The sequence below is a fragment of the Staurois parvus genome, unplaced genomic scaffold, assembly GCF_062004578.1.
Source record: "Staurois parvus isolate SC_StPar_1 unplaced genomic scaffold, SC_StPar_1.0 ptg000018l, whole genome shotgun sequence".
NCBI classification, from domain to species: domain Eukaryota; kingdom Metazoa; phylum Chordata; class Amphibia; order Anura; family Ranidae; genus Staurois; species Staurois parvus.
The window spans coordinates 22,775,578-22,795,430 of NW_028317814.1; the positions used below are offsets into that span (position 1 = coordinate 22,775,578).

General features: G+C 41.8%; 1 protein-coding gene across 4 annotated transcripts in view; it reads right to left on the reverse strand.

Annotated features, from left to right (window-relative positions):
- Nucleotides 1–3,833: 3,833 nt before the first annotated feature.
- Nucleotides 3,834–19,853, reverse strand: part of LOC149473188 (ankyrin repeat and fibronectin type-III domain-containing protein 1-like) — a 455,911-nt gene continuing 439,891 nt past the window's right edge. For all 4 annotated transcript variants that reach the window (XM_089683050.1, XM_089683059.1, XM_089683065.1 and 1 more), the window contains 3 exons: nt 13,498–13,711; nt 9,423–10,138; nt 3,834–5,269 (listed from right to left, as the gene is read on the reverse strand). In XM_089683050.1, the coding sequence (XP_089539176.1) occupies nt 4,979–5,269; nt 9,423–10,138; nt 13,498–13,711 (1,221 nt within the window). In that variant the 3' untranslated portion in view covers nt 3,834–4,978. The remainder of the gene's footprint in view (nt 5,270–9,422; nt 10,139–13,497; nt 13,712–19,853) is intronic.

Below are 19,853 nucleotides of genomic sequence, written 5' to 3' on the forward strand. Positions count from 1 at the left end.
AATTCTGGACTTCTACACATGAACATCAAACAGGAGCGTTTGTTTACAGTGCCTTGAAAAAGTATTCCTACCGCTTAAAATTTCCACATTTTGTCATGTTACAACCAAAAACGTAAATGAATTTTATTGGGATTTTATGTGATAGACCAACACAAAGTGGCGCATAATTGTGAAGTGGAAGGAAAATGGTAAATGGTTTTCAAAATACATTTTTTACAAATAAATATCTGAAAAGTGTGGCGTGCATTTGTATTCAGCCTCCCCCCCCCTCCCGAGTCAATACTTTGTAGGACCACCTTTCACTGCAATTCCAGCTGCAAGTCTTTTTGGGGATGTTTCTAACAGCTTAGCACATCTAGAGAGGGACATTTCTGCCCATTCTTCTTTGCCAAATAGCTCAAGCTCTGTCAGATTGGATGGAGAGCGTCTGTGAACAGCAATTTTCAAGTCTTGCCACAGATTCTCAATTGGATTTAGGTCTGGAATTTGACTGGGCCATTCTAACACATGAATATGCTTTGATCTAAACCATTCCATTGTAGCTCTGGATGGCTGTTTCGGGTCGTTGTCCTGCTGGAAGGTGAACCTCCGCCCCAGTCTCAAGTCTTTTGCAGACTCTAACAGGTTTTCTTCTAAGATTGCCCTGTATTTGGCTCCATCCATCTTCCCATCAACTCTGACCAGCTTCCCTATCCCTGCTGAAGAAAAGCATCCCCACAGCATGATGCTGCCACCACCATGTTTCACGGTGGGGATGGTGTGTTCAGGGTGATGTGCAGTGTTAGTTTTCCGCCACACAGAGTGTTTTGCTTTTAGGCCGCAAAGTTCAATTTTAGTCTCATCTTACCAGAGCACCTTCTTCCACATGTTTGCTGTATCCCCCACATGGCTTCTTGCAAACTTCAAATGGGACTTCTTATGGCTTTCTTTCAACAATGGCCTTCTTCTTGCCACTCTTCCATAAAGGCCAGATTTGTGGAGTGTATGACTAATAGTTGTCCTGTGGACAGATTATCCCACCTGAGCTCCTCCAGAGTTCCCATGGGCCTCATGGCTGCTTCTCTGATTAATGCTCTCCTTTTCCGGCCTGTCAGTTTCGGTGAATGGCCATGTCCTGGTAGGTTTGCAGTTGTGCCATACTCTTTCCATTTTCGGATGATGGATTGAACAGTGCTCCATGAGATGTTCAAAGCTTGGGATTTTTTTTATAACCTAACCCTGCTTTAAATTTCTCCACAGCTTTATCCCTGACCTGTCTGGTGTGTTCCTTGACCTTTATGATGCTGTTTGTTCACTAATGTTCTCTAACAAACTTCTGAGGGCTTCACAGAACAGCTGTATTTATACTGAGATTAAATTGCACACAGGTGGACTCTATTTACTAATTAGATTACTTCTGAAGGCAATTGGCTCTACTAGATTTTATCTAGGGGTATCCGAGTAAAGGGGGCTGAGTACAAATGCATGCCACACTTTTCAGATATTTATTTGTAAAAAAACTTTGAAAACCAATTATCGTTTTCCTTCCACTTCACAATTATGTGCCACTTTGTGTTGGTCTACCACATAAAATCCCAATAAAATAAATTTATTTTTGGTTGTAACATGACAAAATGTGGAAAATTTCAAGGGGTATGAATACTTTTTCAAGGCACTGTACAGACAAAACGTGAAGTTAGGACCATCTGCAATATGAAGCTCTGTCTCTCCCTCCTATCGCCTAAATTGGGAGAGTTGTGCGACCCAAGTGTTCCTGTTGAGGACTAAAGTTGGACCAAAAGAAACCATGAGATTGATCATAATTACCATTGTGTTCATTATGTCTGCATGTCAGGTCGTTCCCTGAAGTCTGAGCAGATTTAAACCTGGGTATAAACCTCTTGGGGAAAAACATTGGAAAAAATGGAATTCCTGTTGCAATAAAACAACGAGATGGTGAGTCTTAGGATCCATGTACGCTGGGTTTATAAAAACGCCAGTTCCCTTGGCAGGAAAAAAAAACCCCGCTCATATAAAACATTTTTGTACAATGTTAGGCGCGTTCAGGAGTGCTTGGCATTTTTTCTGCCAGAAAACTCCATTAAAAAAAGCAAACCAGAAGGTTTTTTTCCCTGCTTCTAAACACTGAGCCTAAAATATGTATCTAAATGTCCTAATGTGCATGGATACGTAGGATAATACTGAGCTGCTTCTACGGGCAAAATACAAAACAAAAAGCAGAATGTTTTAAGTCGGTGTGCATGGAGCCTAAAAGTTCAAATTTAGGTCTTCCACACATGACTAACATAAAGTTAAGTGTGTATTTTGGTTTGCAGAGATAATCTGAAACTAGGACTGTCTGCAACATGAAGCTCTGCATCCCCATCCTAAAACCTACACTGGGAGTAGAGCTGCTCTTGTTCAAGGCTGAAGCTGTTAAGCTGGGCTCAAAGACATTAGGAGAGAGAATATTCTTGCACATTCACCCATTCTCTCCACTCTGAGACCCATTTACAGTGAGATTTGTATGGTTGTCCATTCAAAACATGTAAGCTAAATAACAGACGTATCTAAAGAAAGTCATCATCATTTTCCTTCAAGCTTTAGGTGCCTACTATAGGATCAAAACTATAATATAAACATGTAAAAAAATGTAAGCAAACATACTCAACTAAAAACACACTGTAATATGTATTAAGAATATATTTGTTATACTTGTTAACGAGCAAGAAATCAAATTTTGTGTGTTTAGTTGCATGTAGAGATGATGGGGATAAAGTCTCCAGTTGGTTCCACAGTCAGTCCAGCTTCAGATCCAGAGTCTCCTCCAAGTTGTGTGTGCTTTGACACAACTACTTGTGAAGTCTCCTTGGCATCCATAAAATGTTCAAATGCTGCCTTTCGAAAAGGAAGAACAGTGGTGTTCCCAGAGGGCCATATTTCTCACTCCATTTAGTAGGGTAAGCCCAGCAGCTACATAAAGCAACATCACTTCTGCTGCTTGCCAGTGCAACCTCATAGCTCATGACCACAAGAGAGTATAGACATTGCAGCAAAGAGTCTCAAAGGGAGCCTGGAAAAGTCCTCTCTTTAGAGACTTTGGGTTTTGTACCTCTCCCTGTTGGCAATTTAGGTTCACCTGGAACTCATAGTCAGTGCTCTTGAGCCTGGGGAACGGACAAGTCATGTCTGTGAGAGCTGCAAGGTTAGTGGAAGCTGTAAAAATGTATGTCAAGACCAGGGGCGGACTGACAACTCATGGGGCCCCCGGGCAATAGGGGATCATGGGGCCCCTGTGTCCTTGCCCACACTCAAACCTCACCCAAAAAAGCCTATGAAAGGTACCAGAGACATCTCATGGGCCCCCCTACTGACCCCGGGCCCTCAGGCAGTGCCCGAGTTCTCCAATGGTCAGTCCGCCTCTGGTCAAGACTGACAAGTATTTAGCTTGCTCAGCCTGCCTCTTAGGACACGGATGTGTGTAGTTAGTGCCGGGACATGGCTAAGATTTTGTCTTGGAGCTTTTTGCCATGTTTATTTTGTGGAACATTATACAGCAGCTGTAAATAGACTTTAAATAGCACCAATAAACACAGCACTGTTTGTCACTATATCACTCGACTAGTATATGAGCCTGAAAATGTGCTCAACCCAGGGAGCTATGTACCTGCTACCTATCCCTAGCTCACAAAATATAGATTTTTCAAAGTCATTTTAATGGCTGATAGGTTACAACTATATTGCAACTCTTGCTAATTAATGGATTTTCATAAACCCTTCTTCAAAACCACACAATTTTTTGATATTGACAAAATGTTTAATAACTGTACAATAATAGCACCAGGGCTTTATACTTTTGTTCAACACTGTGTGGTGTCTTTATTTTTACAGAAATAAAAACAGCAACTGATATGTCTTGTTTGTTATCGTCTGGCTCATTTAAAGACAACAGAAAATTGAATAGGGAGAAATACAAAATGGCAGAGTTGAGGATGGACGCCAGCGATAGGAACGGAGAGTAACAAGATAAATGCATAATTATAGAACACTTCAAACATATCTCAACAAATAATTCAAAAGCCAATTTGCTTATGTTTGAACGTGGACTGGTACAGCCTCGACGAGTGAGTTCATTGATATTCTCACGGAAGCACCACCAATCTGTACTGTGGACCACAAAATTTCAATATACCCATTGAGTAACAGAGGCGTACTTGAAAACATGCGGTTTTAACATACGCAAGGCCAATTCACAACCACTGAAACAGAGATAGAGGAAACTTGGCTGTGGCACGGAGGTCATGGCAATGAATGGAAATCTATTAATGAGAGGCATTTTCTTTAAAATGAAAGCATACAGGGGAGAGTAGTCAACATAGAGTATCAGGTTTTCCTGGCACTCACATTTTTTTAAGGTTTTTTTTTCTTTTTTTTTTTTAAGAAAACACTGCTTTAGGAACAATTGTGCAACAAAATATTTTTTTTTCCCAGGATACAATAAAACAAGCACAATAAACAATATTTTTTTCATAAAAAAGAAATAATTTCTTGTGGTTATTATCTGTTTGTTCTTTTGCTCTGGATACATACAAGCGGACAGGCATCCAATGTCCCATTCAGTCTTTGTGGCTTACACATCAATAAAACCCAAATGTTTTGTTGAAAAGGGTGGAGGGGGGGGGGGAGAAATATGTATTGCTTCGTTTGGTGTAAGTGGTATGTTTTATGTTGATGTTCTAAAAATACTTTTTCCAGATTCCTTTCCAGTGAAGAAGTTGTGGTAAAAGATATTTTCGCATGTGCCAGTCAAATTTCTTTCACTCTCAGGAAGATAAGTCTTTGGTTGACAAGAAAAAAAAAAAAAAACATAAAACCTATCTCCAACCAGAGGCCGCACTTCTGGACAAGGAAAATGCTTTATTGAGCAAAGGAAGCATTGAATTTGAGCTGACAGCCCCTCGGAAGGTTGATTGGTTTGAGCAACATCCGGGTTGTAAACTTATACCGTTGTAGCAGGACCATACTGAAAGTGTAAAGGAGAAGTCTCTCGGATGCGGACAGAGAAGTGACCCTTGTTCCACACATTCTGGAGTGCGAAAGGTAGAAAATCATCAGCCAGCCACTGTTCCTTGTTGTTTTCTGAAGTGAAAACCAGTGCAAAGTGGTCTAGCTGGTCTTCAGCATAGCAGTAGCCTTCTGTACTTCCCAGCATGCTCCTGGAGATCTCATTCATCTGAAGGACCACCAGCTTTACAACTTCCTGGGCCTGTGTCTTGCTTGTAATGTGCAACTGTGTTCACATAAGAATAAAAAGAAAGAAAGGGCTAGTTTTAAAGGACTTTAAATACTTTGGTTCTCATGACTTTTTATACTTTGGTTCTTGTTTTAAAGGATTGCCTTTTAAACGGCATATCCTCTTGACATCTGGTTCAGACAAAAACATTTTTTTTTTGGTATTTTACTTCTGACTAGATGATTTTTAAAAGGAAAGTATCCAGAAGGATCTATTTAATAAACTGGTGCTTGGAGCACATGGAGTGGGAATGTAACAAAAAATAATATAGGATATTTGAACAATGTCTACCTACGGAAGACCATTCATGACCAAGTTGGCCTGTGCTATTCACTTGAGGAACAGGCTGGGTTTCTTTAGGGGAGGAAAAAGCTGACAGGGGTCCTGCTTTAGAAATCCAGGGCACTGGAACATGTTTGAGTATACAGAATGGCAGGGGACCCTGCTGCTATTCAACAGTCTCAGCCTAAAGGGGGTCACTGAAAATGTAAACCTCTTTAATAGAAACTATCACCTTTAATAACTCAACTTCCAAATATACTGCTCATATATACAGTGCTAAGGGCATCCGTTGGCTGAATTAACACAAGAAGAATCTGAAATGCTTGGTATGTTTAAAGTGACTCTTTACTGAACTCATGGTATGTAAACTGCCGCCAGCATATTAGTGTAGGAAACATCCCCTCAGCTTCCAGAGCACCGCAGGGACCCAAAACCCACTGTGCCCTGACTTAACTGCCAATTTCCTACAATGGAGCCAGATCCTGGCCCAGTCACTGCCTGCAACTTCCTCTTGTGAAATTCTGTTATAATCGATTTGATAAAGTTTAGATCACATTTATATTGGACTATAGGTGTACCTAGAGCTAATATTATTCCAACTCTACTGAATTTTTAACCTTCAGCACTGACATGACCTAATATTGACATTTTTATGAGCAACAAAGTTTTCAAAAGAAGTTTGTGAATCCTTATATTTGTCTGCCACTGGAACCTCCCTCATTGGCATTAAAGTTAAAGCAGTACTAAACCCAAAAAGCAAATATTTATTATATTGCAGCTTCCCAATTCCTAGATGTGATGGCTGAATTAGATTCTTTTTTTAGGTTCTCTTCAGTGGCGGAACTACAAGGGTTGCAAAGGTCACATCTGTGACCAGGCCCTGGCGTTCCGCCACTGTGGACGGGGGTGCCCAGATAGCAGGAAGGAGGAGTAAAGGGCCCCAGTGAAGGGCCCCAGGATTGCTCCTTACATCAGTGTCCCCATCAGTGTTCTTGGCTTGCCACCAGCATGCAGGATTTCAAACACCTGAGATACTACTTGAAATAAATGCACAGCACCCTAGTTTACATGTTATGGTGGTGTGTCCCATGCAGGGGGGGGCGGTGCTGCCCTATGCGGTTCTTTGCTCACTTAGCACTGACAGACCTGAAAGCCATTAAGATGTCCGGCATTTAGCTGTCCTCATGTAGTGGCTTGACCAGAGCTTCAGGTACTGTATTACATGACAACCAATGTGGACAACAGCTAATAGAGGTGTGGGATAAGTACACAATAATGCTAATTTATTGCTTATCAGATCTGTAATGAACACCGATCTTGCACCTGGTTTATGCCCATTTGGCGCCATTCTTACAGCTTGTTTGTGCCTATTAGTGACTATCTTGTGCCAGGATTTTGTGCACTGATGCTTACTTCACACCCGTTTTGTCTGTTGGAGCAATCCTTGTGCACCCGGTTTGCTCCCGGTTTTCCAACATCGAGGGCACTATTACACTTAGAGAAATCCATGATTGGAATGTCCGGGGTACTGTGAGGTGAGCTGTGAATGGTTGTCTCCTGGCAGTGTGAAGGAGAAGACATCCTGAGCACATTTCTGTATAATAATAGTGAACACATCTTGGTGTCCTACTATCTATACTGCCATAGCGACTGCCATAGGCCCTTCACACATGGGCAGAGCTTGGGGGATCACAATGATGATCCCACCCATGCACAAGGGGGCCTGTGAGGCTTCCCTGTCACATTAGGCTTTGCACTGTGTTGCTAGGGAAAAGCACTTGCCACACCACCCTGCGTAGGAAATTCAGTAATCTCAGAGGGCCCGGGCCAGCCAGGCAGGGGCCTGCCCAGGCCCATCCCGCTCTCTCTGAGTTCCCGGTTTCACTTACACTGGGGGGGGCCTCAGGTCAACTTTGACATCAGCGCCCACAAGCTTCAAGCTATACCTCTGAGCCACAGGCTCAGAGAGAAGCGCTCCGGGCTTGGAGGCAGTGGCCCAGGAGCCCTTTATGGTTTCTTGCATTGGGGCCCTTAAGGTTCTAGTTACACCTCTGGTTTTCTTTCTTCTATTTCATCTGGTGATCCAGCCAGTAAGTCTGTTTTTCAACAGAAAAGCTCTCTTGCAGTTACAGGGATGAGACAGAACATACAACACTGACAGGGGTGCTTAAAATGATCTGCTTTTATATATTTATGTCAAACTTTTATCCCAAAAGTACAAAACTGTTTGCTGTAACTGATTATAAATTATTAGCTGGAGTTCAGTTTCAATTTTTAGTGTATTTAAATATGCTAATACATCTAAAACTCCTCTCCCCCAGATTGACAATTTTGCCCCTGTGCACCTTCATTCAGAGTGGTGTTTGAATAATATAGGGGATGTGTTACCAGTCAGATTACTAGGGGAAAACAGAGGGAAAAAAGCCTAAAAAGAAAAAAAACTAGTACCGCCACCACATCTAAAGATTGGTAAGCTGCAACATATCACATTTATGGTTTTGGGTTTAATACTGCTTCAGTATTTACCAGCCAATGGAGCTTTCTTTATAGCAATAACCTTTAGCAAACATTGCTTATAGCTGCTGATCAGAGCTGCACAGTACTTAGCATGGATTTTGAACCATTCCTGCCTACAAAACTCTTTCAGTCCATTTCTTGGATATCTGGTGGTGAGTTGAGGTGATTTTTTCCCAATTTGTTGAATAAGGATAGGACAATTATTACATGTTCTATGTTTTATAAGGAATCTGTCATGGTGCCCACTGTGCCCATTGAGGAAAAAAGTGACAAGATACCTTCTCGATTCAGCATAAGTGCTGGTTAACATATATGCAGATTGGAAGCAGTTTGAACCACATCCAATCCGCATGACATGTCGAAAAATATTGCTTCCTATGGTGCCTGTTCACATATATCCGGAGCACTGGTAGTACAGATTCAGTAAGAGTCATGTACGATTTCTGAGCATTACCTCCAGGTTCAGGTGCAGATTATGGGCTAATGACTTCTATGGGAACCGTTTCTAAACCGCATATGTGTAAACCTGACATGAACCGGTGAACAACTACTGTATCAATTAGCTGTGAAACCTGAGCTTCAATCCGCACGCACATGTGTGAATCAGCTCTAAAGGTCTGGTTATGGTTAGGTGTTAAGGGTTATGAGGGACACCATTTTTTTACAACAGTTTCCATTGTAGAGACCCCCTGCCAAGAAAAACCAGGCCAAAAACCAATGGATAATGACTTGCCTGCTCCACCATGGCTGGTTATAGGCTTTTGCGAAGAAAAGTCAGGTCAACATTGAGTAACCTGACCCTATAAAAACTTCCCGGTGTACCCAAGTTGAAAATTAGGCATAATGTATTATATGTAAAAGAGAGGAGTTCTAGAATGTTCTTTCCTCAAAGCAGCATCCTTTTTTTACCGTGTAACCATATTTTGTACTGTATTTCCAAGATTGTCTACTTTCACTTCACTTTGGTGTTGCAAATTTCTATTTCAATTCTATATGCTAAGGAAAAATATTGTGGCAAAATAAAGGCACTGAAATGAAATTAAATGTTTTTTTCTGCCAAACTTCACACATAGGTGCCTTCGACGTTTACTTAACATTGAATTCAATAGGTTGGATCCCCATTTGATGTGCAAATAGGAAGCCCGCCCAGGAATCATCCTGGACAGACAGCTGGTGCTAAGCTAGTGTAATGTGTCAGGTGTGTATATTTATTGCTGGCCGGTACAGAGAAATGCTGGTCTGTGTTTCTGCTGGGCTGATAACCCCTCCACCAATGTACAGTTCCATGCTGTCCTATGGAGAAAATGATATGGACATAATCTGAAACACACACAGCAGCTTTCTACTGTACCTTAACACTCATTTCTTTAGACAGACCAGTGTCATACTGCGGATATATCCGTAGAGTTACAGAGTTGTTCTTTTTCCCTTGACCTGCTACAGTTCTTGGTTCCAAAGGTTCTTGGAAGTCATTTGTCCACTCAACAGAGTGTGTGCGGTGAATCCGTCGTGAGCTTTCACATGGCTGATCATGGTCTGGGCTAAAAGAAGTGCTTGTCCTTAGCCCACGAATACTGCGATAACCTGTAGGCTTTGACTCTGTTGGAGAACTATCAACAGAACCTGGGCATGACTTCCGAGATGCCTTGTAAGGCTGTTTGGGGAAGTCCAAGCTGCTGGTACGGACACAGTAGGCTTGCCGCTTTTCTGTAATGCGTAGGAGTTCAATCTGGCGGCTGGGAAGCACAAAGTCACTATCATAAAGCTGCTGTGGGCGGTCGTCTTCCTGAGTCATTACTTTGGGCTCATGTGTTTGAAGTACATCAGGTGTCCCATCTCTGAAGCTGCGGATGTTTCTCCTGCTACACTCCTGACCAGAGGGATAAACCAGATCTAACTCCTTTGGACTCTGGGCTCTACTAGAGTCATAATCACTGTCCGTAGCAAGGAAGACTTCAGAAGAGCCCTCTTCATCAGATATACCATGAGAATCTAGAAGAGGGGAAGACTGGTTTGCAAACTTTACATCCAACAGTTCATTGTCAGAATAGGGAGTGGTTAGGAGATCTGCAGATGCAAAAAAAAATTAAGTCAAAATCATGTCTGCATGCAGTTTCTTTTCAACTTGGGTATAAACTTGTGTCAAGCCATTAAGTGTCGCTTGAATAAGACATATCGAATTGCCTAATAAATGGCTGGTTTTGCAGTGGTGAAACCCTCAGCATAATCTCACCAGTCATCCAGTCATGTTAAATATACAGTCAGGTCCATAAATATTGGGACATCGACACAATTCTAACATTTTTGGCTCTATACACCACCACCACAATGGATTTGAAATGAAACGAACAAGATGTGCTTTAACTGCAGACTGTCAGCTTTAATTTGAGGGTATTTACATCCAAATCAGGTGAATGGTGTAGGAATTACAACAGTTTGCATATGTGCCTCCCACTTGTTAAGGGACCAAAAGTAATGGGACAATTGGCTTCTCAGCTGTTCCATGGCCAGGTGTGTGTTATTCCCTCATTATCCCAATTATAATGAGCAGATAAAAGGTCCAGAGTTCATTTCAAGTGTGCTATTTGCATTTGGAATCTGTTGCTGTCAACTCTCAAGATGATATCCAAAGAGGTGTCACTATCAGTGAAGCAAGCCATCATTAGGCTGAAAAAGCAAAACAAACCCATCAGAGAGATAGCAAAAACATTAGGTGTGGCCAAAACAACTGATTTGGATGTAAATACCCTCAAATTAAAGCTGACAGTCTGCAGTTAAAGCACATCTTGCTAGTTTCATTTCAAATCCATTGTGGTGGTGTATAGAGCCAAAAATGTTAGAATTATGTCGATGTCCCAATATTTATGGACCTGACTATGTAAAAATGGCATCTACAAAAACATAAACAGCTAGACATCCAGAACCAAATGGGACCAAGGGACACTTTTGTCAAATTATCAGGTAATTAAATCTAACTGTAGATAGCACAAAGTTTGTTTTACTATATCCTACCTGTGTCCAATAAAAAAATTGGCATTTTTATTGCCGACTTCTAGATCTGTGAACAATCACTCAACCTCTCTGAAGTTGACAGGCAGACATCTAATTTTCTGCAATGCCCCCCTCCCTCCCCCTCTTTCTTATCCTTCTCCCATTCTTCTTTTCATTCAGTTTCTTTCTGTTTTCCTTATTAAGTGCCCACCAGTCACTGGCACGTTTGGGCTGTGGAAGTAAAACACTGGCCAAATCTACTTGTCTAGTGCTATCTACAGCAGCTACTTTTAAAATATCCTATGTTGCTGGCCTTTCGTGCCTCAGTCATGCTTTATGTACATGTTCTGAACATGTCTTAGATTGTAAGCTCCCAGGATCAGGCCCTCCTATCCCTCTTGTATTGAACTGTATTATTTATTTATTATTCATTTCAAGTTCTTCTATAGCACCGTCAATTTACACAGCGCTTTACATTTATATTGTACATTCATATCAGTCCCTAACCCTCAAGGGGTGTACAATCTAAGGTCCCTAACTCACATTCATACATACACATATTAGGGACAATTTAGACCAGATCCAATTAACCTAACAGCATGTTTTTGGAGTGTGGGAGGAAACTGGAGTAAACCCACGCAGAAACAGGGAGAACATGCAAACTCCAGGCAGGTGGTGCCATGGTTGAGATTCAAACCAACAACCCTAGTGCCGCCAGGCGGAAGTGCTAACCATTTAGCCACTGTGATGCCCATGTATTGTTGGTGTATTGTCTCCCTTTATATTGTAAAGCACTGAGCAAACTGTTGGCGCTATGGAAATCCTGTATAATAATAATAATAATGTGCAAATCTCCAAAAACAATAACAATGATTGAACAGGCAACAATATCTGTATTTTTTGGTAACTTTATCATAAAGAACGAAGTGCATACATTTTTTGAAACAGAGAGACGAACATTCTCAGAACCCAAATGAATGGAAAATCCTAACATTTAGGGGTTTATTTATTAATGTTTTCACCCAAATTTTACAGAACTTTCACCCAAGACTCACACATTTTTTTAATTGAATCCTAGATGAGAAATGTGTGAATCATGGAGGAAAGTTGTGTTTATTTATGGGCCCTTTATGATCACAACTCAAGATTTAGGTTTCCTTTTATCATGCAGTGGTAAATGACCTCTGCTCAGTTCTCCGGCATTCTCAGAGAGAGTTCTCCTCTGAATGCCTTTTTATGAAGCGGTGTAGATCACCTCTCCGAATGGAGACAGAAGCGATCTACAAACACTTTGAACGCTGAAAAACGGCTGCTGTTACTATAATCTCACGAGATTACAGTAAGAGATCAGCCAACACCGTTTACTAAGCAGCGGCAAATTACCTCTGCTTCGTTTGCGGTTCCTCCGATTCTCCAGCTTTGGGCTGGAGAATCTGGAGGGAGAACACAGATCACCAGTCAAGGGCTGACATCGCTCCATCATACACTGGTCATCTCTGTTTCCTAAACCACTAATGATCGGAGATCAGCAACAATCCTCAGGATCGCCACTGATCTCTGTTTCAAAAAAAGAGACCTTAGCAGGGGCGGACTGACCGTTTGGAAACTCGGGCACTGCCCGAGGTGCCCGGGGTCAGTAGGGGGCCTCATGAGATGCCCCTGGTACCTTTTTCATAGGCTTTTTTGTTTGGGCAATGACACAGGGGCCCCATGATCCCCTATTGCCCAGGGGCCCCATGAGTTGTCAGTCCGCCCCTACACCTTAGTGTCATAGATATAGGACACATTCTCTTCCTGGTTACTTCTTAGAGCCAAGCTTTTATTCTTGTTGAACAAAATCTCCAAGGAATGTAGTGTTGATCACTTTCAGTAGATTACTTTCCCATCATCAATCATGGGAAAAAAAGGCACCTTAGCAGGGGCGGACTGACCATTTGGAAACTCGGGCACTACCCGAGGGCCCGGGGTCAGTAGGGGGCCTCATGAGATGCCCCTGGTACCTTCTTCATAGGCTTTTTTGAGTTTGGGCAAGGACACAGGGGCCCCATGATCCCCTATCGCCCGGGGAGCCCCATGAGTTGTCAGTCCGCCCCTACACCTTAGTGTCATAGATATAAGACACATTCTCTTCCTGGTTACTTCTTAGTGCCAAGCTTTTATTCTTGTTGAACAAAATCTCCAAGGAATGTAGTGTTGATCACTTTCAGTAGATTACTTTCCCATCATCAATCATGGGAAACTGCTGCAGTTTAGTCAGCATAATGATGGCAGCGTTGCCACCAATGTGTGGTGTTCCACATTTGATGTCTCAGTGGTTTAGTCAGTGCTGATAGGCAAAACTCCGAGCTTGCCAATCGGCGGTAGACAGTAGAATGATGATAAAAGCTTACTTTAAAATAGGGATTTCCTCTATGGACACTGGTCAGCCCACTCACCGGTGTTAAGCTTCCTGTTGGTTTCAGGTGAGGGAGTCGGAGATGGAAAGTAGTCTAGGTGAGATGAGTTGGACTGAGGTTTCTCTTTTAGTAGAATGTCTCCAGCCACACTGAGGAACCAGGTGAGTGGCACAGCACATGATGGCTGTTTGTACCTGGCATGTTGAAGGGCATCCATCATCCAGCGCACTTCTCTCCAGATTTCTTCCATTTGCTGTATGTAGATTAGAGAAGGAAGGTGTAATTAACAGGAGGCTGGGCAAACATGACAATTCCTTGTATGAAACCCTTTTTGTGTTTCATTTTTACCCCCTTCCTGTCCAGGGCAATTTTTAGCTTTTAGCGCTATCACACTTTGAATGACAATTGCGCGGTCATGCAATACTGTACCCATATGAATTTTTTACCATTTTTTTGAGACAGATAAAGCTTTATTTTGGTGGTATTTATTCACCGCTGGGATTTTAATTTTTTTTACTATGTAAATGAAAAAGTCCAAAAATTTTGAAAAAAAGTGTTTTTTTAAATAAAATTTTGCAAATAAATAATATTTCATCATAAATCTTGGCCAAAATTTATTCCGTTATTTTTTTAGTAAAAAAAAAAATCCAAATTAGTTTATAACCAAAAATTATAATTTTTAAACATTTTTTTTACATTTTTATTTTATTTTTTTTATATTATTATTTTTTATTTATTTATTTTTTTTTACATACTGTCACCCTAGCAGTACAGTGTCACCATGGTGACACTGTACTACTTGTGGGGGGTGATGAAGATTTTTTTTTTTTTTTTTTACACTGATTGCTTTTACACCCATATAGGATGTAAAAGCAATTATTTCTCTTTCTCTCTGTCTGCATTCTTGCAGTCATTGAGAATTACTGAGTGAGCTGTGATTGGTCACAGCTTGTCACATGGTACAAGGCTGTTGTGAATAGCCTTGTACCATGTGACCTCTGTGATCATTCACAGATTTCACACATAGTAAGCAATGATGTCACAAGTGACATCTTGCTTACTACTTTGCATGTGATCACTGATTCGCCAATCAGTGATCACATGATCGGGACCTCGTACAGAGGTTCCGTCCGACGATCGGTGTTTCACTGTGTCCGGATGACACAGCAGGCACCGAATCGCGGTGGTGCGCGCTCCCAGGGAGCGCACACAGCTAGAAAAGGCGGGTGCCGTTTATGAACAGCAACCCGCCCCTGGACTGCCACCGCCCTGCCGTTTATAAACAGCAGGCGGACGGCAAGAGGTTAAGCAGAAGCTTACACAAAATTTACAGAAAGAAAATACAGTATGGGCTTTTTACCTTTTTTTTTACATTAATTTAAACTCTAGGTAGTTATAAAACACACAGATTATTACAGCTCGGTATTTATTGAAACATCTTTAAATGTATTTTTAACATGGAATAAGCCTCCAACAGTCCCTGTATAGCAGAACACTGGGTGGGGGTCAGAAGCAGCACTTGGAGCTAATCTTTGCAGTTCTTCTGTGCTAACAAGGAGCATGCTCATTGGAGGAGAGATCAGAATGACAGAGAGATGAGAGGTGAGCTCATCAGTCTGCTGCTTCTGCTTCACTGTGCAGTGACAGGGCGGGAGAAAGATAATACCTATGTAACTGCATCAGAGAAAAATCTGATATTCTGCCCTACCAGACAGGGTTGTACTGTGTGGCAGAAATGTGTAAATAAAAAAAATTGCAAATCCTTTATATATATTTCCAATATACAGTGAAGGAAATAAGTATTTGATCCCCTCTGATTTTGAATGTTTGCCCACTCACAAAGAAATGATCACTGCATAATTTGTTAGACATGCATTTCTTTAGAATTTTTTGCTGCTATTCTGTCTATCAGTGTTACACCTACCATTCGATTTTTAGACTGATCCTTTCTTTGTGAGTGGGAAACATTCAAAATCAGCAGAGGATCAAATACTTATTTCCTTCACTATATGTTATATGCATTCAGGGGCGGACTGACCATTTGAAAACTGCCCAAGGGGGCCCCATGAGATGCCCCTGGTACCTTTTTCATAGGCATGGGCAAGGACACAGGGGCCCCATGATCCCCTATTACCCGGGGGCCCCATGAGTTGTCAGTCCGCCCCTGTATGCATCTGTGTTTAAAGCTCTTTGCCTGGGGTTCAGCTTCAAGCAGATCACCCACCATAAATATTAAATAAACCAGCGCAAACATAGACCTCTACACACCGTCAATCAATAAAGTGCATCATAATAAAAATTAATAAAATGAATAATTAATATTATTAAGAAATCCACAAAACAGAATAAATTATTTTATTAAAAATAAAATTAAAAATAAAATTAAAAATAAAATTAAAATAAAATAAAATAAAATTAAAAATAAAATAAAATAAAATTAAAATAAAATAAAATAAAATTAAAATAAAATTAAAATAAAATAAAATTAAAAATAAAATTAAAAATAAAATAAAAATAAAATTAAAAATAAAATAAAAATAAAAATAAAATTAAAATAAAAAATAAATAAAAATAAAATTAAAATAAAATTAAAAATAAAATAAAAATAAAATAAAAATAAAATAAAAATAAAATAAAAATTAATTAATTTTTAATTTAATTTTATTTTTATTTTGAATTTTTATTTTTATTTATTTTGAATTTTATTTTAATTTTATGATTAATAATGTTATAATTCTTAATTTTCTGATTTGTATCATTAAACGATATGTGTATATGTAATTTTTATGGTTGAGGCTTTTAATAATTAAGTTTAAGTATGTGAACAATTGTTACCAATGTAAAGGGCTCTCACGTTGCACAGGGGGAGAAGCAGTATCTATTTCTACTTGGGAGGTAGTTGTGACCAATGGTGGGAGATGGGTGGGCTCCTCTTGAGTATTTAAGGGATAGTGGACAGGAGATGGACGTCTTGAAAACGCCCTGAGGGAGGGGCGAAACGCGTTGACGCATTTCCGGTCTATAACCCGTACGTCTGACGTCACTTCCGGTGAGTGGAACGCACGCCGAGCGGTGCGTTCCAGCGGCCGTTTTTCTGGGATCTGTGGAAAGTTTTAGTCTGCATAGCTGCTGCTGTATCCTGAGCTGGGATGTGAGAGTCTTAAGGAGGCATTAACAGTGTCCATTATCGGTCTGGAAGAGTTTGGTTTTTAACCTCCCTGGCGGTATTCCCGAGTGTAGCTCGGGGTAACATTTCAGTACCAAGAGCGGTAACCCCGAGCTACACTCGGGCTTACCCTGCGGCACTGCTCCGGCATGTGTTCTTCACTTACCTTACCCTGCGCTCCCACGATGTGTCCCCTGCAGCGTCCCCGGCCATCTCCTCCGGCCGATGCCGGCATCCGGCTTCTGTGTCCTGTCCCTGTGACGTCGGGACGTACGGGCGCTGCCGCCGCCGGCGGCGGGAAATTTAAAAATTTTAAAAAATGTCATTTTTTTTTTTTTACATTTTACATAGTAAAACATTGCTGTCTCAACCAATTTCACATACATATTGTCCCTAGTGCTTTGTCCTGCGCCCTGCCTGCATTTTGTCTGTTCTTTCTGCCTGGAAACTGAGAAATGTCCATGGCGTCCAAAAAGTGTCCCTTTAGGTCAAAAGCGGTTTAGACCAGCTAGAGAACAGCGATAGTAAATCAGAACCACTTGCAGAATTGAGTGATAATGATTCGTGGGGGAAATTCGTCATCAGACACTGAAAACGATTTTGCGACTTTGCTCAGCGATGTGCGAACTTGGCGCTCTATTTCACATTTCAGTGTTTTTGGTTTGATTATATTATTGAATTAAATTTTTTATTATTTTTATATTATTTTTATGATTATTTATTAAATTATAATTTATGATTTTGTGTTTCAAATTTTATCATACCCGGGATGTTTACTAGACTCTTGTTCGGACAGATTTCAGTGAGTTTTTCCTAAAAATTACAGCCTACAATAAAAAAAATACATATTTCCATGCAAAAAAATGGTACCGCTTTCAGCACCAAAAATCTGAAATAATCATACCGCCAGGGAGGTTAATAAACATGCTTTTTGAAAGAGGAGAAAAATGTGAGTGGTAATAGTCTTTATTTTGAAGAAAGATTCTAAGACACTATGTAAGTTTTTTTCTCCCTGGTTGAACGGTGGAGCCTATTTGGATCGTTGAAGATCCCCCTAGAGTGAACAGCAAAGAGGGTATTAGGATCCCTAAAAGTCCTAAAAAGTGTCCCATTCACCTAAATCTGGTGAGTGTATTCGATGTTGGTTTCACGGGTGGAAGGTGGAAGTTTCTTTTGGTGTATTTGAAGAGTCTTTGGGAAAGAAGAAAGTCACTTGATTAATGTTTTTTCACTTGATATTTTTCACTTGGAATTTTTTTCACTTGATATATATATGTATATTTCACGGACAAAAAAATGATTTTTTCTGTTTTGTGGATTTTTAAATAATATTATTTATTAATTTTATTAATTTTTATTATGATGCACTTTATTGATTGAGGGTGTTTAGAGGTCTATGTTTGCGCTGGTTTATTTAATATTTATTGTGGTTTGTGTTTTTGCACAGTGCACAGCAGCAGTATAGTATCTGTGGGAATCTGTTGGCGCAGGAATTAGAGATGAGCGAAGTATTCAAAAATTCGATTCGACTGATTCGGCGAATTCGTGGAAAAATTTTGATTCGAGTCGAATATATTCGCTGTGAATTTAACTTAAAAAAGGGTGTTTCTAGGCTTCAGAGAGACTTAATATTAGTGCTGAACACTGTACCTTTAATTTAAATGCCCTTGGAGTCTGCTGGGGAAGAGAAATAATACTGTCAGTCAGTATGACATGCAGATGAGTGCCGTCGATCTTAGAATCACCGCACACTTCACTCATTTGGGCAGTCACGGGGCCAAAACCAGAGTGTGGAGCCACAGTGTGGCGGTGGAGGCAGCAGCAATGGGAGGCCATACAGCACCCTATGACAAAAATGGAAACCACCAGCAGTGTGAGGAGACCTGAAAGTGGCACATGGCAGAGTGTGGCGATAGAGACAGCAGCAATGGGAGGCCGTACAGGGACCCATGACACACTCTGGACCTGGCAGCAGCATGAGGAGGCGGTACAGGGGCCCATGGCAGATTACGGGCCTGGCAGCAGCATGAGGAGTCGGTACGGGGGCCCATGGCAGATTACGGGCCTGGCAGCAGCAATGGGAGGCGGTACAGGGACCCATGACACACTCTGGACCTGGCAGCAGCATGGGGAGGCGGTACAGGGGCCCATGACAGATTACGGGCCTGGCAGCAGCATGAGGAGTCGGTACGGGGCCCATGACACACTCTGGACCTGGCAGCAGCATGAGGAGGCGGTACAGGGGCGCATGACAGATTACGAGCCTGGCAGCAGCAACTTGGACAGGAGGACGTTCAGCTTCTGCACCGTCTGGTGCGTGCTCGCAAACTGTTGTCTCTTGGAAACGGATTCCAAGAAAGACTGCTGATGGAATCCGTGAAGAGGAGTAGCAGGAGAAGGAGCATCTGAACGAGCGGAATATGCCAACAAGCGACAACAGGGGCCCATGACAGATTACGGGCCTGGCAGCAGCATGAGGAGTCGGCACGGGGGCCCATGGCAGATTAGGGGCCTGGCAGCAGCTATGGGAGGCCCGTAATCTGCCAGCACCCTATGACAAAAAATGGAACCCACCAGCAGTGTGAGGAGACCTGAAAGTGGCACATGGCAGAGTGTGGCGATGGAGACAGCAGCAATGGGAGGCCGTACAGGGACCCATGAGAGACTCTGGACCTGGCAGCAGCATGAGGAGGCGGTATAGGGGCCCATGGCAGATTAGGGGCCTGGCAGCAGCTATGGGAGGCCCGTAATCTGCCAGCACCCTATGACAAAAAATGGAATACACCAGCAGTGTGAGGAGACCTGAAAGTGGCACATGGCAGAGTGTGGCGATGGAGACAGCAGCAATGGGAGGCCGTACAGGGACCCATGAGAGACTCTGGACTTGGCAGCAGCATGAGGAGGCGGTATAGGGGCCCATGGCAGATTAGGGGCCTGGCAGCAGCTATGGGAGGCCCGTAATCTGCCAGCACCCTATGACAAAAAATGTAACACACCAGCAGTGTGAGGAGACCTGAAAGTGGCACATGTTTGGGGCATGATTCATTGCGGATTTAGTCAGTTGTGTCAGGAACTGGTGGTTTGAAATCCAGACTAATCCACGCCTGATTCATTTTCACAAACGTCAGTCTCTCCACACTTTGGGTGGACAGTCGTGTCCTCCGCGGAGTTGCAATACCTCCTGCCGCACTAAACACGCGCTCCGATGCCACGCTACTGGCCGGGCATG